The sequence below is a fragment of the Salminus brasiliensis genome, chromosome 8 (assembly GCF_030463535.1).
Source record: "Salminus brasiliensis chromosome 8, fSalBra1.hap2, whole genome shotgun sequence".
Classification (NCBI taxonomy): domain Eukaryota; kingdom Metazoa; phylum Chordata; class Actinopteri; order Characiformes; family Bryconidae; genus Salminus; species Salminus brasiliensis.
Genome location: NC_132885.1, coordinates 15,024,270 through 15,049,496, shown reverse-complemented (window position 1 = coordinate 15,049,496; position 25,227 = coordinate 15,024,270). Strand labels below are relative to the sequence as shown.

General features: G+C 42.6%; 1 protein-coding gene across 4 annotated transcripts in view; it reads left to right on the top strand.

The window, feature by feature from the left end:
* tanc1b (tetratricopeptide repeat, ankyrin repeat and coiled-coil containing 1b) overlaps positions 1 to 25,227 on the top strand; it is a 139,048-nt gene that overhangs the window by 49,917 nt on the left and 63,904 nt on the right. For 3 of the 4 annotated variants that reach the window (XM_072685746.1, XM_072685744.1, XM_072685745.1), the window contains exons 4-6: positions 4,971 to 5,063; positions 21,601 to 21,722; positions 24,280 to 24,466. In XM_072685746.1, coding sequence (XP_072541847.1) covers positions 4,971 to 5,063; positions 21,601 to 21,722; positions 24,280 to 24,466 — 402 coding nt within the window. Of the gene's footprint in view, positions 1 to 4,970; positions 5,064 to 21,600; positions 21,723 to 21,982; positions 22,058 to 24,279; positions 24,467 to 25,227 lie in introns of those variants that run through there. The other variant, XM_072685747.1, reaches the window with a different exon arrangement.

Below are 25,227 nucleotides of genomic sequence, written 5' to 3'. Positions count from 1 at the left end.
GTCAGCTCTAGCAGCCAATGATGTCATACTGGAAGATTCAACATTACAGTACAGTGTTTGTGGTTCCAAAGTGAATCTACAAAGCTTTAGCACAGCTTTCTCAGAGTCCTGATGGGCCACTGACCGGAAACATGAAATTCAACCTTTGGACAGTCATCTTATGAGTCATCATCCTTGGTGGTCATTGCTGACATGCAATGGTCCTTTCGGGGTGGTGATCTGATGCTGGTTCTGGCTCACTGTCAGAGATAAAAGCATTTTGCTAATGCCAGAAGGAAAGCATTCTGCAAATGCCAGAGAAGTTTGTTTTGTAGTGGCTGCAATCTTTGAAATGTATTAAACAGGCAACCTTTCAAACATCGATCTGGAGATGTGAGGCCAGAGCCTAGCTTCTGAAATCATTTTGTAGCCCTAGGGCTGGGCGATATACGTATCTTGAAATATTTTAACTGAATGGCGATATACCATACAATATTATATACGCTGTGAAAAATAATGTGAAAAAAATATTTTATGAATGTTATATTAACACAGGTCAAACATCATCCATGTCCTGTAAAAAATGAGTTTACTTTTTAATAACTATGTTAAATAGAGCTTTGTTAAATTTTGTTACAATTTTAAATTAGTAGGCCTATATGTTTTTTAAAAGAAAAAAAGCTGTGAATACGTTTTTGGAAAAACTGTCTAGTCTAAGGACATTTTACATTGTATGCTGTAGCTAATTTAATAGAGGTCATTTTTATTAAATAAATAACAAATAGGTAATTGATATAACTCATTGCTGTATTTGATGTATTTTTATGCATTTGCAGTTACATTTGTTTTAATATGCACTTACCAACTTACAGATAAAGTTGATGCCCAAAGCGCTGCACCCTGACCATATATCTGTCCTCAAGGCAAAGGACAAAGGACTGGAAAAGGGGCTGTCAGATGTACCCATTAGACAAGGTATAAAAGTACCCAGAGCTCCACAAAAATACACCACTCCCAATTACAATCTTGGAATTTTAACTGGACAAAAATATTAAAGAACATTTGGTGAAAAACAAATTCCCAATTTACTCAGTCAACCAATTTACTCAGTCAAGTCAGTAAAATCAGTCAGACATGTTTGGTATTTGCTTTTTTTTTTGTTTGGTCTTTTAGGCTAATGCAATAAAACCTCATTTCACCCTAAAATATTTTTGTTGACTTCTGTTACTTTGTAGCTGTGTTAGTTAGCACCAAGCTTACAAAAGCGAACTTTAAACATGTCTTGGCTGATTGACTGCATTTGGGATAAGGGAGGAATTGTGTAAATGAGATTTTCCTTTAAACTCTTGCTTTAAGTATAGAGTTGTTGTTGCATTGCTTTGGCAGAATGAAAACATATTATTGCAAATAATTGGTTCAGGTCTTCAATGAAGGTCTAATATTAGGTAGAGTAAATTAATAACACATTTTTCACTGTGTTTATTATTTGTTATTGTTATTAGTTCACGGTATCCAACAGAGACTATGCTTTTGAAAAAGGTCATAACTCTATAGCTCAGTCAACCCAATTAAATTAGACTCAGCTGACTGAACCCAGCCACACAGTCAGTAATTACAACAGTGAACACTGCTCAGCATAAACCCTAACAGCAGAGACCAGGTGCCAGCGCAAACATTTCCTAATCATGCAGTCATTAAAGGATATTCCTGAAAAGACCAGAAAACAAGATCTCCACAGTCTGGAGAGGTGTTTGCAGAGCCATTTGTAACTCTACAGGGCTTACACAGAGAAAGCTAGTATCTTTAGCTGGAAAACACTGGTCTTCCCAATATTGTCCAAACTGCACCGACATTTAGCTGTTAGTGCAGTTTAAAATCATCCAAATGCCCCCCAGATGACCCTAAACTCAACAGAGTACTCCCTAGCTGGCGCAGCAACATCCAGTTTGTAAAACCTCATAAAAATGAGAGGAGAGGCCCAACTTGCCCCAGCATGCAACTGTATTGTATAGGAACACTCAAATACGACCCAGGATGTCTTATTCTCCTGGTAGTGAGTGGACGTAAGCCAGCTGGACGATGCTGGTCCTTGCTGGTGTAACTATCCAGTGTTGCTTGGTAATTAAATTGGATTTTACCCAAAAAGAAAAATGCAGGTGCACAAGATGACCCTTGAATCACCAAGTGCTTACTGTGTAGCAAGAACGTGAAATGGTAATTTTCCTGTTTAGCTGAAGCCAATGCTAATGAAACGATTTTGAAAGCCACGCTTTCAGAGTAAATGACAGATGATGTTCTCCAACTCCATCTAGAGTTGGCAAACTCAGGGTCCGGGATGGAAAATGTGTGTTGGTCATTTAAAAAAAAAAAAAAAAAGCACCTCTTAGCAGTTCCAAGACGATGCTTTAGGCACACTGCAGGTATCAGTCCTAACTTGTCTTTTCAGAGGCATGCCGTGGTGGGTAACAGTATCGCCTTCCCTGTGGCAGACTAGGGTTTGATTTCCCCAGCGAAGCAATCTATAAGACTCCGCTAACACTACGCTCACCTACCAGTCTATGCCTACTTGTAGGTTGCTCTAGATAAAGCATCAGCCAAATGCCTTAAATCTAAATGTTCTGATGTTAGCAGTGCTTTGTTATTGGCTTGCAATGATTCACTTGTTTATGCCCTGAGTTCACGGCTAATATTCTCAATGTAGTTGGAACAAATTTTGAATGAAGAAAAGGATGACTATCCACGTTGTTACATAATCTGCTAATGAGACTAGAGCTAGTGGGTGGGAGGAGTGTGCTGCATGACATGATAGTGCTGGAGTGGGTTTTATGATTGATGCCAGTTGTTTGCGAGCTTTGGTGTTCAAGCAAAGCATTTGCATTTTGATGCATTGTTGCACCCCCTACCTTGGTGGTATGAAAATGAGTTCACAGCAAGCTATTAATTGTCATTGCTTCTTATCTGATTAACATGTTATTAATTAAAACTGTCAAGCTTTACAGAGTGCTTGCTGCTGATGTTCCCTCTGTCTTGCAGTGCAGCAGAAATGTACAAAGCGGTTAACATGCGGCCGCAGTAATTTACTATATTGGTCCACTGTACAAACGGTCTCTTTCTCTCTCCTGCCCACATAGCTACACAGTCAAACAAAAGTATGCTGACCTTCCTTTTAATGAGTTCAGCTACTTTACAGTGCACCCACGATTGATATTTATTTTTTTTACTTTAATTGCCATAGAAAAGCATTGCCAATGTAACACGATGCTCTGGAGCAGACTGGCATGAGTCTAAAGCACTATGCCCAGTGCCATCCAGTAGATAGAGGGGTATAGAGCATGTGGAGCAGTTAGGCCGACTTCTCCTGAGTGCTGGAGCTCCAGCAAATCACTCGGGGTACGTTTGAGGGCATTTCTGATTTATAACTAATCATTCATTATCAGTACCTGAACTCACTAAAGCTCTCATGGGAGAACACCATCAAATCCTCACAGCAGTGTTCCAAAATGTAGTGTTAGGTTTTTGCAGAAGAGCAGAGACTGTTACTGTAGCAGAGGGCAAACAGTGAATCCCTATTGTTACACTAGATTTCAAAAGCAGTATTGGAGGGGCATGTGTCCACAAACTTTTATACATATAGTCTTTGTAAAACACTCTTGGATGTATTTTTCAAATTCAGTAGTTTTGCTTTCTCTCAAGCACTGAAAATACTCTTACTTTCTTTGATTCTAGAGAGCCGTTTTACATTTGTCACTGCACAGCTGATTGAACAGAAAGGTTTATTTTATGGTGTTATGGTGATGTTCAGTGAGTATGTCCATAAGAACTCATGGCTGCAGTGTTCAGTTGTGTTGCGTTTCATGGCAGGGGTCCATAGATGGCAGTGTACATCAGCCAGAGTCACAGTAAATATGGGGTTGACCATATATGCCTTTGCAGACACCATGTCTGCAACACCAGACACCACAGCACAGCTGCCACCCTCCGACTCAACACACACGTTTCTGGTGTTTTTATGTGTGTGGGCACATGTGTATGCATGGGTGTGTGTCAAGCTGCTAGATTTGTAGCACAGCTGTTAGATAAATAGGGAAACAGCAACTATTAATATATTAGCATCAGTTAATGTATTCTCTTTGTTATGGCTGAGGGTACACTCACAGACGGTTCAGCTTAGTCTGTCTGTGGCAGGTTTTGACAATATACCCTCTTCTAGATCTAAAGGGTCCCCTTATTACCATCTACAGGTTTCTCCCTGACTTTATTTGGTCAGGTCTCTGCGGCTGGGGTTTCTTGTGGTCTTAACATGCTTCTTAATGATAAACAATGGAAAATGGAGCGCTTTATGGACGTCCAGCAGTGAGCTTTCTCAGTTTTACAGGCTTGTACAAGCGACACGAATAGTTGGCAAAGCATGCATGCTTTTGCTCATTTAACGTGACGAAGACTGTAAGCCTTTTTGCTTTGTGAAATGTTAAGTGTGTGCTAGTGTTTCTTTGCCAAGACTGAATGGGTCTCTTGTAAGTGACCTGTAGAGGATTCTTTGCTGTGTGTGTGAGAGAGAAAGAGAGACTGAGTGGGAAGGGGAAAAGACAGAAAAGCATCAGAGAAGAGGGAATCACCAAGAAGAATATGGAGAGAAAAAAACACACACACACACATGCATACATGTGCTCACACACATGCATTCATCCACTTTCGCACACATTGTTGGGTTAAAAGGCTATTTGTGTTGGTTTCCTTCTGTAATTGACATTTCCAGAGCTTTGCAGAATATGACTGGAGGAAGCTAGCCTCTCGCACACACTGTGTGTATGTGTGTGAGAATGGGGGAGCTTTAACACAAGCCCATCCCACAAGTCAGTCGGGTGCCTGTCAGATCTCTGAAGGAAAAGTTTGAGCCAGTGTTTTTGATGCATCTCTCTGAATCCTGCCAGAGCTTCTATTAACTCCTACATTCTTCAACCCCCGCCCCCTTCTGTTCTGTGCGTGAACAGGACCCGTCAGGAAGCCCAAATACGTGGAGAGTCCTCGAGTTCCTGCAGATGCCATCACGTCTGCGCTGAGAAAGGCAGCTGACAGCAAGGATGGTGAGGCTATGTGTTTGTGTATGAGGGAATGTGTGTGTCTGTGGGATATGTTCATGCATTTTTGTGTTTCTATACCAATAAAACAGGTGTGTTACTGTTAACATGTATTGTAGCACCATTTAGATGTGTATCATCACTGTCACACCAAAAACTTGAATCTCCAAAATGGCAATGTTTCTATTTATCTATCACATTACATTTTGACACAATATAAAGAACACTTGCCACAGTAAGTTGACGTCAAAAGGTTCTTATGAGACAGCGATGATAAATAATGTTCTATAGTTATATAAGTCTGTGTAATGCATACGTTTAAATGGACACCTCTCTACTGATGGATGTATTCAGCTACTTAAAATTGCACTCATTGTTGACATAGATGTGCAGATGTACACTCACAGCTTGATTAGTCCCTGTAGAGAAACATTGGTAATAGAATAGGACTCTCTAGAGCAGATAAACAGAAACCTATTGGCACTATGCCTAATTCAGGTGTAGGCTAGACGGGTATTTAGCCCCCCATACTGAGTTGTGCAGCAGTGGAACTGTGTTCTCTGGAATGATGGTGGTGCTCCATCCAATACTTTTGGGATTAGTAAAGGATTTAGGGATGAGGTGGGGTGGAGATCATCCAACATCCTGACCTTACTAACACTCTTGTCGCTATATGCAATCACATCCTCACAGCAGTGCTTCAAAACAGGCTGTTACTGCAACAAAAGCAGGATAAACCCTTGATTTGTTTTGTCCCAGTATGTTTGTCAATTTAGTGTGTGTATGAATGTATGTATATGTGTATAAAACAAAAGTTTATGCTGTTTATGCTGTCTCTCTCTCAGTAGGAGCTGAAGTCAAAGTCATGTGACTAAGGAGTGTTGATACACATGCAAATTTGTTTATTTCACGAGTCTGTTTATGCGCTGGTGTTATGGCTGTTGCAGACTGACCCAAGCGTTTGTGTTGAGCGAGATGTGTTTATGTCCGAGAGGTCAAAGCGGCTACGCGTCAGTGTGCTGTGGCATTTGAAGCATTTAGCACAGCTCGTGCTTTTGCCCGAATACTCAAGTGGTAGGGAAGGGTGGACCACAATAGCTTAACAAAACAAAAGTTTCCGTGTGTGTGTGTTTACGTGTGTGTGTGTGTGTATTGTGTTTATATGCTAAATTGCTTTAGCATGTTTCAGTGTTATTGTGTGTATGTGTGTGTGTGAGTGCAATTGTATGTTACTGTTTTCTTCTATAAGTGTAATTGTATGTAAATTGTAATGACATGTAAGTGGGTCTCGTGTGTGTGTGTGTGTGTGTAATTGACTGTGCACACTTGTGTGCGCCCTTCTATTATGTTCTCTAGAGCAGGGCGTAACTCGCAGGGTTTAAATGGAGAGCTGTGTTATCTTTAGCAAGGGCACTGAGAGGTGCTCAGCTCTCAGAGGGAATGTGTGTCTATATTAAGTGTGTGTGCCTGTGTGGGTGTATATGTGTGTCTTAGCAAGGGTACTGGGGTCTCAAATAACATCAATAAAAAGAAGGATCAGTACAGCATTAACTTTCCCACAGTCACTGATACCACCGCTAACGAGCTGCTGAAGTGGTGTGTAAGCGTTTAGGTTGTAGGGCCATTTAGGGGCAGTGTGTAGCAGATGTGTTAAAAAAAAAAAATTGAAGGGTATGCTTCGGTGTGTGAGTTTACAGTAGTGCTGGTACACCATGTGACCACGCCTGTGTGTGTGTGTGTGTGTGTGTGTGTGTGTGTGTGTGTGTGTGTGTGTGTGTGTGTGTGTGTGTGCACGCGCTATCTGATCTTTCTGAAGTGGTACCGGCAGGCGGGCGCCAGTGGAGTGCCATGCTTGCAGGCTTGTCACTGGCATGACTGTGCCATACTGCTGTCATGATGTCATCGTGAAGCGTCAGTGCCCCAGGGCCAGTGAGGGGCTCCATCAGTGAAGTGTGTGACATTTGAAACTGTACTGTGGTGTGCGTGTGTGTCTGTGTATCTAATTACAGTAAATCTGGTGGTAGACTGGAATGCTGGTGGGTCATGAGAATGGATACAGGAGCCTTCTGTGATTTTTAGCAAGGTTGGATACAGCATGCCCACAACATTTGCACAGCTGTTTTTGGTCCTTTCCCCTCTCCATCCACCAGTGGCACACCCCTCTCCCCCTCAGTTTGCCCTCACACATTGAGCCTCACACACATGCTCACACAACATGTTTACATGGGCGGTCTCATGGTGTGTGTGTGTGTGTGAGTGGTTCAGATAGCATCTCTAAAGGCCCCTAGCTATAGTTTCTAGATTACACCACCCACAATGCTGTAAGAGTGTGTATGAGAGCAATTTTGGAAGTGGGGAATGGGAGAGTCTGGGGCGACAATGTCCCCCTGACTTATTTGTTATTACAAAGATTGTTTTCGGAGTTGCAGGATGGATTATTCATCACACTCTGCATTATCGAGGTATGTTTATAGCAAATTCAGATCAGATTAAGAGTGACTGACAGGGAATGGGTAAAATGTCATTATACAAAAAAAATTGAATTTCTGTACTGAGTTTGTATCAGAAAATACATGATTTGTTTACTCCTGAGAGAGCGTTTAGGAGGAAGCGAGAAGGAGAGAGTGCAGGAGAGAGCACCTATAGTAGTGAAGTAAGCCTAAACAGAGAGCGAGTAAAAGAGAAAGTGTGTATAATACTGAGGTAAGCAGTGCGGTGTGTGTTTCTCTGGATTTCAGGCCAGCAGTGCGAGAGTGAGTGCGAGAGTGAGTGCGAGAGTGAGTGCGAGAGTGAGTGCGAGAGTGAGTGCGAGAGTGAGTGCGAGAGTGAGTGCGAGAGTGAGTGCGAGAGTGAGTGCGAGAGGTAAGCTAAGCAGTGCAGTATGTGTCTATCTCTGGATGTCATGCCAGCATATACGAAGTGCAGGAGAGAGTGTGTATAGTAGGAAGGTAAGCTGTGTGTGTGTGTGTGTGTGTGTGTGTGTGTGTGTGTGTGTGTGTGTGTGTGTGCGTGTGTGTGTGCGTGTGTGTGCGTGTGTGTGCGTGTGTGTGCGTGTGTGTGCGTGTGTGTGCGTGTGTGTGCGTGTGTGTGCGTGTGTGTGTTTTTCTAGATTTCTGTCCAGCATATATATATTCAGCTCAGTTCAGCATGGTTTTCTTCTACTGGCAGCGTCTGACAGCAGCTGGGAAAAGCAGCCCACGGCATTCCCAAGACTCCCTGCGGTTCCTGGGAATGCCGAGGCAGGCGTTCATCACCAGCCCAGCCGCTTTCTTGCGCCTCATCTCTCCTCATCTCCAGCTCCTAATTCAAAGCATGGAGAAGGAACCATGTGGAATAAGTTTGCATAGTTCAGTAATAGCATTAAATAATCCTGTGTTAGCCTGAGTGTAAATACTCAGTAATGATGGCTAATTTACTCAACCTGCTTGGGAGGTTTCCAGACTTCCAGGTGTTTAGCTGCTAAGGAGTTACTGTGTTACTGAAAGTGCTGTAGGCACTTATCCTCTTCATTAATACAGTACGGGTGGAGTAGGTTGCAGAGCAGTATGAATTTCTGGTCTGTGGGGTTGGTAGCAGTACAGTCCAGCAGCACAAATGGTATCAGGATAGCAAACTGACAGTAACTATTAGCATATGTGGTCTGATGCAGCCAGGCAGTGTTGTCTCATTGTTTTGAGTCATTTATAGGCCATGATTCTGCCCCTCTGATACACAGAGCTTTTGTGTAAAGGTGAGTAAAAAAAACTTGGGTGCATAATAATGCATAAAAAAGAATACAAATTTACAAATAGAAATACTGAATATTTACACAATAACTTATACTATGCGTATACACATCATAATATGTCAAGTTCGTTCATTCCGAGCACTTTATGAACTCGCAGTCCATACAGGACTGGAAAAAGGATTAGAAGGAATACTTTGATGGTTACCACTGAGAGATTCGGACTGCCTTGTTCACGTGCCGAGGACTAACCGAGTGGCAGTGAAATGGCCACAACGGCTAAGGCTTGCAGCCGCCCACATGGACAAAGAAAAAACCTTTTAGGAGAAAACGAGACAAAGATGGAGTTGTTTGGCCACCAAGAAAAGTCAGACAATAAAGATCTGACATTCAACCTCAAGAAGACTGTACTGTCTGTTAAGCGTGGTGGTGGTAGCATCATGCTCTGTCAGACAGTTTTGGTTCCAGTGGAAATGGTACATTTCGCAAAGTGGGTGGAATGAGAAAGTAGTAGGGATAACTCAGCATGCCTCAGTATAACCTCAACCAGCTAGATGGTTGAAACACACATCCAAAGGGACATTATACCGAATATTAGGTGTATGTATGTTTAATTTTGACCATGTATGTAGAATTCAGACCCTTGATTAAAAAAAATGCACCAATTTTTTAATGTTCAAATTGTATTCCTCCTGCCCCAGAAATTGAACTCCTTCTGCCCCAGAAAACAAACAGTTTAAAGGAATCATACAAAGTCATACCTATATTGCTGTATATGAACTGTATATAAATTAAGCTGGATTTTAAAATGTATGTTTCTGTTATCTGATTACTCAAGTCTGTCATGTTGATCTGTTGACTGCTGTCATTCTTGCTGTGCTGTGAACTAACAGTCATTAGTAATGTAGTGTTTATTTGATGCCTGGTTGGTTTTAGGCAAGTTTGAATGGATTAGTGTAGAATTTTCTTCAGGCTGTATTTGGGTTCTGATCTGAATGTCAATGCTGCGTGTTGTGTTAGGCACATAAAAAGAGAGCCGATAAATCTCTTTTCTCTATGTCTGTTTACAGAAAGTGAATAGTACCTACTGCAAATAGCACACTAGCTGTTTACAGACCTGTAGAAAGAAAAACAGAGGGTAGACCGGAGCCGCAGGGGTCACAGTGTGACAGCATTAACAGGGGTCTGACCCTTCGCTATGCTAACAGAGACTAGTGGAATTCTAGGTGGCAACTGAGAGGAATTCCCTTTGGAGGGTTGCAGTTGCATTACACAAGGTGTGTGTGCATGTGTGTGTGTGGCCAGAGATGTCTATAAATAGTTTGGTGGAGAGTTTGGGTTTGTGAGAGTTATTGTAAAGTTTATCGTGATGTTGTACAGTACTGATGAAGTGCTGAGAGAGGAATTTTGAGAGCAGTAATTTGTAGATGAAGGGTGTGAGAGACACAGATGCGAGTCACAGGGAAAGGGCAGCAAGTGAAAAACGTGGTTTGGCTTGTACTGCTTTGAAGAGAGATACAGTTTCTTACACATTTAGAACCTGCATGTTTGAAGATTGTGTGTGGGAGTGGAGGGGGGTGACAGACAGGCAACAGTTGTGTGGCATGCATCAGCTGTGTGCTGAGGATCACACACACACATTCACACACACACACACAGACACACATTCACACACACACACACACACACACACACTCTCCATCACTCACTCACTCACTCACTCAAACTGCCTTAGTTGGCTGCTTCAATCTTTTTCTCTCTCTCTTGCGCACTCTGTTTCTCTCTTATATTCACACACTATCATTTACACTTTCAGTTACACACACTATCTCTCTCTCTCTCTCTCTCTCTCTCTCTCTCTCTCTCTCTCGTTCACTCACTTCCGTTTACACTCCCATTCAAACATTCTTGTTCACACACTGTCTCTCTCTCGCCCTCTCTTTCTCGTTTACACTCACTGTCTCTCGCTCTCATTCACACACACACTGTCGCTCTCTCTTGTTCACACACACTCTGTCTCGCTGTCTCTCTGTCTTTCTGTCTCCCTTCTCTCTCTCTACTCCCATTCACACACACACACACACTTTCACTGTGTTTCTCACTCACTCACTCATTCACTCTCAAGGTAGTCATCTTCCCCCTGCTTAATGGAACTCTTCCAGTTCACAATGCTGGATCTTCTCTTTGGCACACACACACACACACACACACACACACACACACACTCTCAAACATCTGTGTATGATCTGCTGTGATTTTGATTATGTCAGTATGTCACTGTCTGAGAACCGTGTGTGTGTGTGACTAAGGCTTGAATGGATTGTTGTAGGTTTTTGTGTTGTTTTTATGATAAGTTGTGTTTAGTGTGGGAAAACGAGTGATGAGAGGAGGAGAGTCAACGAGTGATGAGAGGAGGAGAGCGAGCGAGTGGAGGACTGTGCACTGTGCCGGGTTAATTTGCTTCCACCCTTCAGCAGGTTCTCATTTCCGCAGCCCGAACTCCTCATCAGCATCGGCCAGAATCAGGATTATATACCTGCACAGCTGTGGCCTGAGGGAGAGAGAGAGAGTGAGAGTGAAGAGAAAAAGGGGAGGATAAGGAATGTGTGAGAGCAATCTCTTCCATTTAATGAAAGTTGGAGGGGGATGAATTCTGAAAAGTAATGAGAAAAGATGAAAGATGTGGTTTAATAAGTGTATTTTTGCTTGTAAATGCCAGCTGTATTTTCTGTTATATGAACTTCTCATTACGTTTACAATAATAATCCTGTTTCCTACTGCTACAAAACTGCCATTTCAGACTCAGTAATAGTCATGTGACAAAATAAGAACATCTCATGAAAACCTTTTTTTATCATATGGACATTAGAGATGTAGATAATGTCAAATCATACTGACAAATGTCTTTGTAGATCATTAGTAAAATGTAATGAATTGAAATACAGTTTTCTTTTGAGGTCAAAAGTCAGGATACCCTATGCAGGGCAGTAGTGATTTCCTCCTTGCACACCTCCTATTAAGGGCAAACTTGTGCAACCGTCACTTTCTGATGGTGGATGCATGTACTTCAATCAACTGTGGCAAGTGTTACCTGTTGGTCCCATGCTGAATTATTACACTTCTTTAGGCATCCACTTCTTTGTCTCTTGAACGCGCTAGGCCTGACTGACCTGGCCATGTTGGCAGTTGTTTTAAATGTTCTCCACTTGTAAAGGAATTATTTTCTGGTTAGTGGAACAGCAGATTTTTGCTTGTTCTAAGATCTTTTTAGATCTCTTCCCAGACCCATATGCACCAATCTTTCTGAAGGACTCAAAGAGCACTTTGGATTTGGCCATGGTGAGACCGCTCACTTAAACAATCAAGAGCAAACCAGAATAAATGTGTGAGGTTTAAATAAGACAGGCTTGTCCAAAGTCCTCTCTAACCATGTTCTAATCATCTAGTTGGTTTATAAATGTGGGGGTTCTTTACGTTTTCCGACACTTTTTTATGAATGAAAAGAAAAATGACTTTAAATGAATAAGAAAATAGGAAAAGTTGGTATATGGACCAGGGAAGTATAGAAAGAGAATATTTATCTGTCGTGTTTCAGCCTGAACATGGGATTTAGTGTCATTAGTAGCAGAGTGTTAGCAGGGGGCTGGTAAAGGCCTGCTGGTAAAAAAACTACTCATCCTTATGAATAGATATGCACCTCTCCAGATGTCATTAACTTCTTTTCTTGAGAGAATCATTTGTAGATAGCTAGAAAGCCTATCATCTCTTTGTCTCTTTGTTCTTCCCAATTTGCGTGACACCACCAAGTCATTCCAGTCAAACATGGCTGTAATATAAAGCACGAGTCCATTCTCTTGCCTCTTTGTCTTTTAGCTACCAAGAAGCAGATCCCAGAGCACAGAGCTGTTAGAAACCTGTGCGGTCCACAAAAGCAAATCCCTTTAGCAGAGCAGGCTCTGTATAGAAGGCTTTGAGGCAGCAGACAGCTCTGATTCATGGAGCCGGTTTCTCTAAGAAGCGCGTCTTTGTGACACAGGAGATTGATGAGCGCTAATTAAGACCAACCTTAGCACTGATATCTTGGTCCTCTTTTCATGCTATCTCACTGTCTTTATGAGGCCTCCCATTACAGCCCCTGCCAGCTTCTGTGTGTTGCTCCGCTTGGGTGTTTGTGCCCTCCAGTGGACTAGAATGACAACTGGTCTTAAATCTCATAGTTAGGGATGTCCTGATCTGATCTAATGGATCAGGATCTGGGCCGATACAGACTTTTTTTAGTGGGCTATTTCAAGCCTGATCCGTTTCCGATTCTTTGTTTTCACCAGTGTACTGCTCTGAAATCCTCTCTCTAACTCTAATTAACAGACGTTCTTCACAGTCTGTATCAGTGAGGCACGTTCTCAGAAGATGTCAGAACCGTTTAGAGTCAGCAGTGTGGAACTGTTTTACAGTGGGACGTAAACCCAGTGTGATAGCTGTGGTTCTAGCACTTTGAGTGTGTTTTCCTGCAGACATTTGTCCTATTTGATGCCATTTTGGCTCCTGATGCCAAATTCATGTAGGAACGTCAAGATGGCACTACCTGTGCTTAAATGTTTCTATAGCCTGTCTTTGTTTTCCAAGTTATGCCAGATGAGGAGATGAGCTCTTCTCGTCTCTTCTCTTGTCCTTTTTTCTCTTCTTGTATTGTCTCTTGTATTTTCTTCTTTGTCTTGTCCTTTTTCTTGTCCTTGTCCTTTTTTCTCTTCTTTTGTCATTTCTACCCTTCTTATTTCGTCTCCTCTCTTGCTCTTTCTTCTCTTGTCTCATTTCTTTTCGCCTTGTCTTATCTCGTCTCGTCCTTGTCCTTTTTTCTCTTCTTTTGTCATTTCTACCCTTCTTATTTCGTCTCCTCTCTTGCTCTTTCTTCTCTTGTCTCGTTTCTTTTCGCCTTGTCTTATCTCGTCTCGTCTCTTGTCCTTTCTTCTTGTCTTGTTTTTTGTCCGTTGTCCTTCTCTTTTCTTGTCCCTTCTTATCTCTCCTCATCTCTTGTCTTTTTTTCTGTCATTTTGTTCTTTCTTTTCTTCTCGTATCTTCTCTTCTGTTCTTGTCTGTTCTTTTCTTCACTTCTCTTTTCTTCTGTTGTCCTTTTTTTCTCGTCTTCTCATCTCTGTCCCTTTCATTTCCTGTTTTCTTTCTTTTCCTGTCCTCTCCTTCCCTATTCCTCAATCTACTGTACTCCACCTCTCCATGCATTAAAGACTTTGTCTTAATGCAAGTCTGTTTATCTGTGTGTGTATTGGGAGTGCTGTGTGCATTTCTGCGGCAGTGGTAAGCTTCACAAGCTTCACAGCCTCTGAGCACAGCTGAAAGAGGAGATGTTGCATTCATCAAGTGCTCATTAAAGCACTTCCACTGTTTTGGAAAGTAAACCCAGCTCTTAATGAATGCCAACTGGCTTGCTTTCTCATGCACAAATGCACGCACACACTGGCGCATAAATGGGACAGCCTTGCAGGGCCAGTTTGTGCATATAATTCCGTACACATACTTCCTATTCACTATAAGAGCAAAAGCTTTAACAGTCCACAAACCACCAAGACTGAGGATAATGATGATGTTTTAATGCCCTCCATCTTCACGTTATTTTCGTCCTTGTGGCTTTGTGCACCATATCGGCAGTCTAGGAGAAGATAGTACTTGTAAAAGATATGTCCGCAGAATCCATTCATTTTGAGTGCATGAAAAGACGCACACAAGTGCACACTCTGTGGACTGCCATTTCCAGCCACAGTTTTACCAGTCTCATCCTCTATATGAAATCACGTCAGGTTTGATTTCACAGTAGATATTAGTAAGCCTAGTTTGTTACCAGGAGTAACCACTAAGTATACTGTTTCTGAACACCTCTCTCTGCACCTGGATCCTGGACCTCTTATTGAGAGACCTCAGTCAGGCAGGATTGGTCAGGATACACAGCCACATCCACATTAAGGTTGCAGTGCACTGTGTGGACATATTCCTCTTATAACCATCAATAAGAATGTCAGTGATTAGATGTGCCAGAGCAGCCCTTCTGTTGATTTGGCCCAGATGGGACAGCCTTCATTGCCCTTGCACATCAGCGAGCTTAGGGTGCACCGTCGCCAACTTGTGGTTTGTCCCTCCTTGGACCACTGTCTGTAGGTACTCGCCAGTGCTTACCAAGAGCATCCTACAAGCATTGCCATTTTGGAGATGCTCCGGCCAAGTCATCTGGCTATAACAATTTGGCCCTTGTCAAAGTCACTCAGGACTTCATGCCTGCTGCCTTGATCTTTTCATGTGTCCAACCCATTGACTATAAGGATTGACTGCTCAGTCACCATCTACCATATATCCCAGATTTAGACATTGTTAAAAGATGATTGACTGTGGTGTGTGTGTGTGTGTGTGTGTGTGTGTGTGTGTATATATATATATATATATATATATATATATATATGATATCGGATACTGATTCTAGTACCTTAAAAACTTGGCAGGCTGGTGGTTGAGGAGGCAGTTGTGAGTTCTCTACCTCATAGCAGGTACCAATTAGAGCTATTAGAGGAAGCAGTGTGGCTGCAGGGATTTTTCACATTAGCATAGTAGGACTGATACCAAAGCTTGATGTGAGACAGCATAGCAGTGGTGGGAGTGTTAATTGAGGTTAATTTGCTCATTGCTCATCTGCCTGTAGAGGATCATTTGGGTAAATAGTAAATGCAGCATATTGTTTCATTTAATGAATTGTCCCTATCGTGCCCTGGTTGGGCTTACCTTCAGATAGTAATTAAGCAATTTATTGGGAGAGCTGTACAACTCCAGACTAAAGGATGATCCGTGTTATCTGGGTAAGCGCTCTGATTTACGGTTGGCTTGAGACATTGTCTGTGGAAAAACATGGTGAGCTTTCACACTGCTGTTAAGGATTTTATGTGATTGTTAAACTGTCAGATTTGATATATGTTCTGAAAGGCTGTCAAAGGTGAGAATGTGCTAGCCATTTCATGGACAAAGTAGCATGTGAGAAGTTCTGGGTAGGCTGAGTACAGCTGGATATTAATGCCAGCTTGTGAATGCATGCTGTCAATATAGATTATAGGGTGGCTCATTAAGTTTCTACCACAACTGGGGATGGCCGATCCAGACATGACTTGATGGGATCAGGTATTGGCGGGTATTCAGACTGTTCCACCACTGATCTTTGTTTCTTTGTTGCCTTCTGTTTACGCTGCTGTTGTAGAGGTGCCATAAACTGACACAGCCTGCAGCAGTGAGGGTGATTAGAGAAGGTAACACAGCGTTTTGAAGCTCTGCAGCGTGGAATTATTTTACAGAGGAAAATAAAAATGTGTATACTGTGTATATATACCTACAGTGAAAGTTCTTCTGCTGTTTATATTATATTATACTTTTCACTATGAGCGAGAGCAGTTGTTTTTGTTTAAAATGCATATTATGTGTGAAATACAGTTAATAAATGCCACAGATGTCAGTACAGATAAGCAGCCTTTAACTATAGCATGTAGCTGATAACAGCTTATATTTAAACTGCTCTTCCCCACGGGCCAGTCCACTTACGTGATGTCACTTCTCTGTCATACCTCCTGGAGCAATGCTCGTACCTGGTCTTTAAAACACGTACACACACACAATTGTTTTACTGCATTTGTGAGGACCACCATTGATTTTTGTATTGTAACTGACTTGGAACTGTGCCATACCATCCTATGGCCACTCTGAGTGTGTTTTGGTGTAATCTCTGATGGCTCGATCCAGCAGAGCTGTGTAATTAAAAGTCAGCTAATGGATGAGTCCCCAGCCCAAAGCATTGAATCTCCCATGATCATCAGTGCTGGTGAGGAGAGCAGCTTAGAACTATAGGCTCTCTGCAAATATCTAGAAGAAAACATAGCACTCAATCATACTAACACACACACACACACACACGCACACACACGCACGTCCAGAGTTCAATTACTCTGGCTAAGATATGAGTCATATTTTTTGTCTCCTACTAACTCACCTAGACTGAGTACAAATGGCTGTGAGGATAGTTTTGCTTTTTACTAAGTAAAGGGGCAATGTCTGATTTTATCCTCCATGCTTTCATAGAGCTGGGAAATATGATGTTATGGTATCTCAGTAAGTTTTGTCTTATAACACGCAGTATGCTTTTTGAGCATATTGTGGATATCGCCTTATCGTCGACAACACTTAGAATAGGTCCCTCTTGAGCAGATGAACAGTAAACCTGTCAGCACCATGCCTAATGCCTAAGGAGTGAGCTAGAGGGGTATAACCCCCCCCCCAAAGCACTAAGCTGTGGAGCAGTGGAGCTAGGTTCTCTAGAATGATGGATGGTGCTCCTTCCAATATTTCTAGTACTTGTGGAGTTGGGGATGAGGTGGGGTAGTGATTATCCAACATCCTGACCTCACTAATGCTCTTGTTGCTGACTGCAATAAAATCCACACAGCAATGCTTTAAAATCTAGTAGAAAGCCTTCTTCCCTGGACAGTCGAGCACCGTTGAGACAGTTACTCCAACAGAAGCAGGAGAAACTGTGCTTCTGCTTAATTTCGGAAGAAACAATGAATGAGCAGGTGTCCCAATACTTTTGTTTTGTTTTATGTGGATAGCTGGTGATAATTATTTTATAATGTACATGCTAAATTATGTTTTTGTCCCCCCCCCTAGTATGCACACTCAGTAGCGGTGCTTGGCTGTGTAACACTGCTCAGACAGTGAAAACACCAGAACTGCAGTATATGTGGGATGGGGGTTGGGGTCGATCCAGTCGCATTTTAATGGCTCGGATATCAGATCGTTAAAGCCGGATCCACATCCAGTTATTAGTTATTTTGCCTTTATTTATTTATTTTTTTTAACACAATGACCGAATCAGGTTATCAAATTGCCAGTATTTAGTGCCTTATTGATTATACTGACTATAGTTTTAATTTCATAGTCTGCTAGACTCTACAGATCAGTAATCCAGGCCATTTCCATGCAAGTAAACGTCCAAGTACTTTCCTTTGCTTCGTTAAATTTCAGACTACTTATTCTTATTCTTTTTTTTTTTTTTCTTTTTTTTTTTCCTCTTGAAGCATTTATTTTTGCTTGCATATCAGAATATAAGACCAGTTCGGCAGGATACAGCTTGCTAAAATTGTGCCTGTCAGTTTTAAAGCGTGCAGGAAAATTGACTACTACAACTTTAGATGTTAATTATTTATTCGCACCGTTCTCTACGGGTGTGGAGCGAGCACCTGTTAACAGCTTGTTGCCGTAGTAACAGATGTTATTTTCTTGAGCAGAACAGGGCAAATGGGGATTCTCTCATTCCATGTGAGACATTATGAAGAGAGAGCTTTAGTGAAGCCTAGCCTTGTGAGTAGAACTCTGAAGAGTGAGGCGAAGCCTGAGAGCAGGGGAGCCGGTTGCTCAGCGGCATGGAGATGAGCAGTGGCACCGTAGACCTCAACAAACAGCAGAGCTGAACACGGGCGAGTTTAGAGTGCAAATGAGGGAGAGCAGAGCCACAGAGGTGGAAACCTGGATAAGGAGAGGGGAGGAGAAAGGTTAGCTGAATGCCTCAAGACCGGGAGAAGTGAGAGTGCTTGGGTCTGGGGAGTGGGGCAGGGAATGGAAGAAAAGCAGAGCATATGAAGAAATCAGGATGAGATGTTGAGAGGACTTTATCTTGCAGTAACAGACAACAAATGCTGGGTTTTGTTATGCACTACATGTCCAAATGTTTGTGGACAGTCCTCCTATGCATTCAGCTACTTTACACACACAGCTGGTCTCGTCACTGTAGGAAGTATTGCCTATAGAATAGGACCCTCCGGAGGGAATAACTATGAACCCAGTGGCACCAAGGCGTAGCCTATAGGGGTATAAAGCCCCCCCAGCATTGGCGATCTCTGCTTTTATTGGCTGATTTATGTCATGGTGGTGGCTCACAGAAGCCGCACACCATCGCTTTGTTTTTATTACTGAACAAGAACACTTTTTTTTTTTTTTTTTTTTTTAAATGAATCATTATGCCAGAGTCTTATGGGAGAGTGTTGCTGTTCTCTCTCTCTCCTCTTGGTGCAGTGTTTGCTTAGCAGTCTTGTAGCTTGTGTGGGATAGTAGGCATCTTGGCTTTAAGCCTTTACCCCATTTGCTTGACCATTTTACCTTTTGATGTGATTAGCTCCAGTTTTTAGTCAGTTTGTCAGCCATGATCCCTGTTTTTGCATTGCCGGATGCTAAATTTGAACTTCCCGTGGACACTAGGCCTGGTTCATGTAGCGACCTGTATCCCCAAAACTAGCAGCGTCTGGAGGTGATGTGCTGCTCTGCAGTGTTGCAAGTATAAACTCTTCCAAAGTTGCCTTTTACTGCTTTTCCAGCTTTGACTAGACATGGTTCTTTGCTAGTGGGCTGTAAATATAACAAGTAAGGACTGTTAAAACTTTAGGATTTTGGAATTTGCCTGATTTTGGAATTGGACAGCCCTGTTCTGGTTATGCCTGATTTTCTTTTCAATGAGGAGATCATTGAAGAGTGTTTGAGATTGTCTATGTTAGAGCCTCTTTAACAGCCCACCTACTAATATAACTTCATCAAGTGCAGTTTTCTGTTTTAGACTGTGATGTTTTTAAAATGCTGTGGTAGTTAGTGATTATTCTCATACCTCTAAAGCTTATTAGTAAAGGCAGGCTGGTGGAGAATAGGGTAAGAATAGGTAGCAGAGTCTTTTCCAGGGTTGTCAGTCTGCATCATTTGTGAAGAGAGGTGAAGAGAGTAATGAGATTCTCCTGTTGCTCCTCCCAGCTCTTTCACACGCTCCCAACCATTCCCCCTGTTGGTTGCGTGTCCACAGACAGCACGCCTCTTTCTACCATTCAGAGCTTAGAGCTGCCAGCTGTCTGCAGCCGCTTGGCTGTATTCCTCAGTGCAGCGATAAGGATTTGTGCATGATACAGTGTGTTGTATGCTATTTGGACCAGGTGGTAGTGGGGAAGGGGGTGTATGATTGATTGATTCCTTTAGCCCCTGATTCATTCCAGGAGGGCGAGTGTGTAACCAGACCGACTGTCAATGGTATTAATGTGTGAGACAGAGACAGAGAAAGAGGTGTGACGGAAGCATGTGCGTGTGTGATATAGAGGGGTGAGGATGCAATGCTGTGTAATAGGCTACCGTACTGAACAGGCTCGCTACCGTATCGCTCAGTTTTACTCCCTGTTCACTGCTGTTCACCCAGTTGCACTATTCAGAATTCAGATATTCAGTATCAAGAGTTATTTTGTTCCATTATTAAACTTTTCTTTGTTCTGAAAAGCTCTAATTGCATTGCATATTTCACATATTAGCCTGGACCAGATTTACATTTTATTTTGTTTTCATGCCTTTTCCCTCCTATTCAATCCTGCTTACTCCTCTTTCACTCCCATTTCATAACTATTCACTTCTATTCCCTCTTATTCTGTTCCTTTTTAATATTTTACTCCTCTTCATTTTCAGTCCTGTTTCACACCCATTTAAATCCTGTTCACTCCTATATTGCTCCTGTTTCACTTCTTTTTACTCCTATTTCACTTCCGTTTTACTGATATTTCACTCCCACGTTATACCTATTCACTCCTGTTTCACATCTTTTTCACCTCTTTTCTCCCATTTCCCTCTCTTTCACTCTGTTCTACTCATTTTGTTCCTCTTCCTCCCAATTCCACTCACCCTCACCCTTATTCACTTCCACTTTCGCTCTTATTTCCCTTCTATTCACTCTGATTCTTGGCTGTTCACTCATATTTCTTCCCATTACACTCCACTTCACTCCAATGTTATTCCTATTTCACTCCCATTTTATTTCTATTCACTCCCATTCCATTCTTGTCAGTCCTGTTCCTTTTTCTCCTCCTATTTTACTCATTTTCACTCCTGTTCACTCCCATTTCATCTCATATTGCACTCCTTGCAGACTCGCTGCAGGTGCATGTGTGTTTTGGACTGAATGATCTTCTACTGGTTATTACTGAACAGTATTTTACAGTAAACTGGAAGATGAGATTTTTATCTATGGAGTTTCTCAGCAGGTGCAGTGTGTGCTAAATGTGGCGTCTCAATACGGCATATTCCAAACAAGGACATTTGTGCTCATGTGTGTATAGTTCATGAAATCCTCACCCAAGCCCAGCAGCGGCAGATAGACAGCGCATCAGAAATGTAAAGCTTGAAGTGTGTGACTGCTTGAGGCACTGAACGGAGGGTCCTATTTTCCACTCATTAATATTCTCTTCCTATCTTCCAGAGCTTGAGCTGCAAACAGGCAGCAGGCAAACAGTACACTCATAGAGGAGACCTCCACACTGCCTCTGCATTCGCAATGAGCTTCAGCAAATGATGCTGTTCTGTGCGTACCACTGGCCGTTTGTGCAGATGAGCGTGTGTGTGTGTGTGTGTGTGTGTGTGTGTGTGTGTGTGTGTGTGTGTGTGTGTGTGTGTGTGTGTGTGTGTAATGCTGGTTAGAGCTGGTGGTGTCTGTATATGTGTTTCAGTGACTCTTTTTACTCCAGCTGACTGCGCAGTCGCTTTTTTCCTCAACTTGTGCCAACCCTAGGAGACTAAGACACACAGAGCAGACACACACACACACACACACACACACACACTGTCCTCCTCTCCCATTCTGCCAGTGTGGGAAACTAACGTTTTTCTCTGTCTCTCTATCTCTTTCTCCCTTTGCCCTTCTCTCTCTCTCTGCTCTCTCTCTCTCTCTCTCTCTCTCTCTCTCTCTCTCTCTCTCTCTCTCTCTCTCAGAGCCGGCCAGTCCTGGCCCCTCCCCCGCCACTCAGGAGTTGATGACACGGTTGGGCTTCTTGCTGGGCGAAGGCATCCCGGGCTCTGCACGCATACCTATGGACAACAAGAATGAAAAGAAGGTATTTAATTTTCCCTCCACAGCTGCTACCGCTGTCTGAGAGAGAGAGAGCAGGAGAGAGAGGAGGAGTGAGAGAGCGGGGCACTGGGCGGGGGGTCTATGAGACGAGAAAGATAGATAAGAGAGAGAGAGGGAGGACGGGAGATAGAGAGAAGGAGGTCTCAAGCATAAGTGTGAGTGACAAAAGAGGGAAGGAGGTGGAAGGAGGGAAGAGAGGGAAGAGTGCGAGTAAAGCGAGAGTTGTTGAGAGGGGGCGATCAGTGCGTGGAGCTGTGTGTTCTGTATTGGAGCTGGATTACAGGCTCTTTATCACTGGAATGGCTTCACTTTCTCAGTGTAAGGCAAACTTTGTACAGGGTGTGAATGTGTGTTTGCCTTTACTGTGTATTTTGGGTAGCATGTGTGTATAGGGAAAGCGTGTGGTACAGTATGGCTTGGGCATCAGTGTAGTGTTGTAGGTGCTTATGCTTAAAGTCACTGAATTGTTCTCAGCTGATCTGCCACCTCGCAAACTTGAGTTTTTGTATGGGGGCTTGGCCAGGAATAGTGTGCCAGGGTCTCTCAGCTTGTGTGTGTGTGTGTGTGTGTGTGTGTGTGGCAGATCTAATTAGGCTGGGACTGTGAGGCAGTGGCAAAGGAACCTTTGAATCTACTGCTTGTGAATTCTGTTTGGAGGTTGTAGCACAGTGTCTTAGACGAAGTTCTTTGTGATGGAGTTGTGAGTCAGCAGTCATCTGCAGAAATCCAATGAAATGATCATGGGAAATATGTGTAAGATATGGCTCTAAAACCATTCAGTATTTTGACATTAGTGCACTGGTATTGTGCATTTCTGTGTATTTCATGTGTATTTAATGTCTTTCATAACATCTAAATCATCACTGGCTGTTGTGCAAAAGTTTGGCCACCCTAAGTGTTGCTCAGATATTTTTTGGCAAGGTTTTAGAATTTGATTATCAAATCAGGACTGGGGCATGCCACCAATTGTAATGAGGAACTGTCAGCTGAATAAATGACCAAGCTTTAGATGTTCTCTGACTCGTCAAACCTTGTCATAGCACTCATTAAACATGGGCACCTCACTATGGCCTGGGGGTCACAGGTTCAAATCCTGAACCATACTGTTTTTCCATCAGCTGCCAGAGTCAGAGAAAGCACATTTGTCTGTGCTCTTTCTCTATGTGTGGTCGACACAGGCGTCTGTTAGCTGTAATGCAGTTCAGAAAAGAGACGGTGGCTGGCTTTTCCTGTATCAGAGAGGATGTGTTAAGTCCTTGCCATCCTAGTGTCGGGAGCATTGCTAGTGCTGGGGGAGCAACATACGTATGAGTTCATTGGCCTTACCACAGAACTAACCAAAAAAAAATCAAGGTAGGGGAGGCTATTAGAAGATACCAAAGCGGCAAGACAAGAAAGTCAAATGGTGATGCACTGTTCCACTTCCTAGCTTCCTAAATTAAAAGTTATAAGGAGGAAACCGTACTTGTGACCTCATTACAAAACATGTAATGTTATGTGCTCTGTTAAAAAGGAGCTATATGGATACAATCAGCAAAAGCACATTTTCCAGCGGGGGTCTGGAAAATACTTAAAGACCCTGTTTACTCCTGATCACTTCATGTGACTATTATCTGGATTGTATTCTGAATGATTTACACTCTGTAGTCAAATATGTCTCTGGTTAGTCTGACTGAAATCTGACTGATTGCTGTTATTACTGGTGTTTTGGTTGTTTTGGGGGGAGGTGTGGGGTGTTGAATGTGTTATGAAGAGACAGATACATGAGAATTGGGTGCATTTACACTTGCATTTTGTATGTGGTTTGTGTGCATGTGGGTGGGTTAAAGGTGGAGGCCAAATTCCACCGTGTATTCCATCTGTGTCCAACACAAATAATGAATATGGTTGTCTTGTCTCATTCTCAGGTGTTAATATACATAAATCATTAATGAACATTTATAAACATAAAACAAATTTTAAGCCTTCTCAGGAGAAAGCTTATTGAATCCGTTGCCACACAGAACAGTCAAATCTCTGAGTGATCTCTGAAGAAAGTCTGGATTTTAGAGCTTTGGGATGGTTTGAAGTTAAAGCAGTTTGCCCCTTGGTTTGTTTTGGTACAGATGAATAATGTGGTGAGTGATCTTACTCCAAACACGTGTCTCTGTGTGACTAATGAGAGGCTGATTTATTTTGCTGAAGCTCTGGATGCGCTCGGGTTTGTTTGGAGTTTGAGGGGAAAAAAAGGCTGAACTTGAGATGAACTCTCTGGGTTCGCCTCAAGATGGACACCGTTGATCAGAGTGTGTTTTATGGGTTAAGGCTTTTATATTCTCTTTCTCTGGATAATTGTTGATACTTGAGCTGTGGTGTTAAAGTATTTTGAATCCTTATTGCTTTCATCTGTCTCTACCTGAGAAAGGCGGTGAAGTATGTATGTGTGTGTGTGTGTGTGTGTGTGTGTGTGTGTGTGTGTGTGTGTGTGTGTGTGTGTAGATCAAGTAAAATAATAAAGCCAACAATCTGAAGAAAATGTTTGTGTGTGTGTTTTTCCATAGTGCTCAGTGAATCAAGGGGTGAGTCCTTGCTCCACACTGACCAGTAGCACAGCGTCTGCGTGCACAGACAGCCCCTGCTCCACTCTGAACAGCAGCGCCAGCCGGCCTCCCACCAGCCAGCGCAGCCCCTGCGGCACTATCACCAGCCCCAGCTCCACTTTAGAAAGCAAGGACAGTGGGATCATAGGTACTGCACACACGCACACACACACACACACAAGCTGTTTTTCTGCCAACTGCTGCACCCCTGTGGCACCATTATCAGTTCCATTCAAGAATGTTACACAAAGACCTGCACACTCACACACAGCATAGAAGTCACAGGTGTTATAGTATTACACAGTGGTGTGTGTATTGTTGTGGAGAGATGATGCTTTAATGCCGGTCTAGGCTGCTGCTGCTGCTGCAGGAATCTCTGCAGATCTGTGCTTTGGCACTTGTTGACAGAAAGATTGCATATTTCTCTCTTAATTATTATGCGAGATGACAGCTGAGCGGTTTGAGCCACTGTGAAATATCACACGCCGTCCTTGTATGTGGCCTCTGCCGTGGGAAAGAAGATCTGCTCTAACAAGTTTCCACAGATTTTTGTTCAGTGTGTTGTTTTTATGATGTGTGTATGGATGAGGAAGTCTGTGGTTCAGAGGTCTCTTAGGGCTGAGTTTAGGATCCAGTTGTGTCATCTTGTTAATAGCTGAGTGATATCATAACAGTGTATCATGAGGTCAGACCCCAATACGGTTTTGTTTTCTTCAGCTTCACTAGTGAATAATCATGAGCAGAAAATGGAATAAGGAACAGGTCAGATGATTCTTTGTGTGTCATGTGTCTCTCTCTCTATCTCTCTATCCGTCTTCTTTCTTCCTGTATCTCCATTATTTCTCTGTCCATTCTTGTAATTCTATTTCTACCTCTGTAGAAAACCTCTGTCTACCTCTCTCTCTTAAA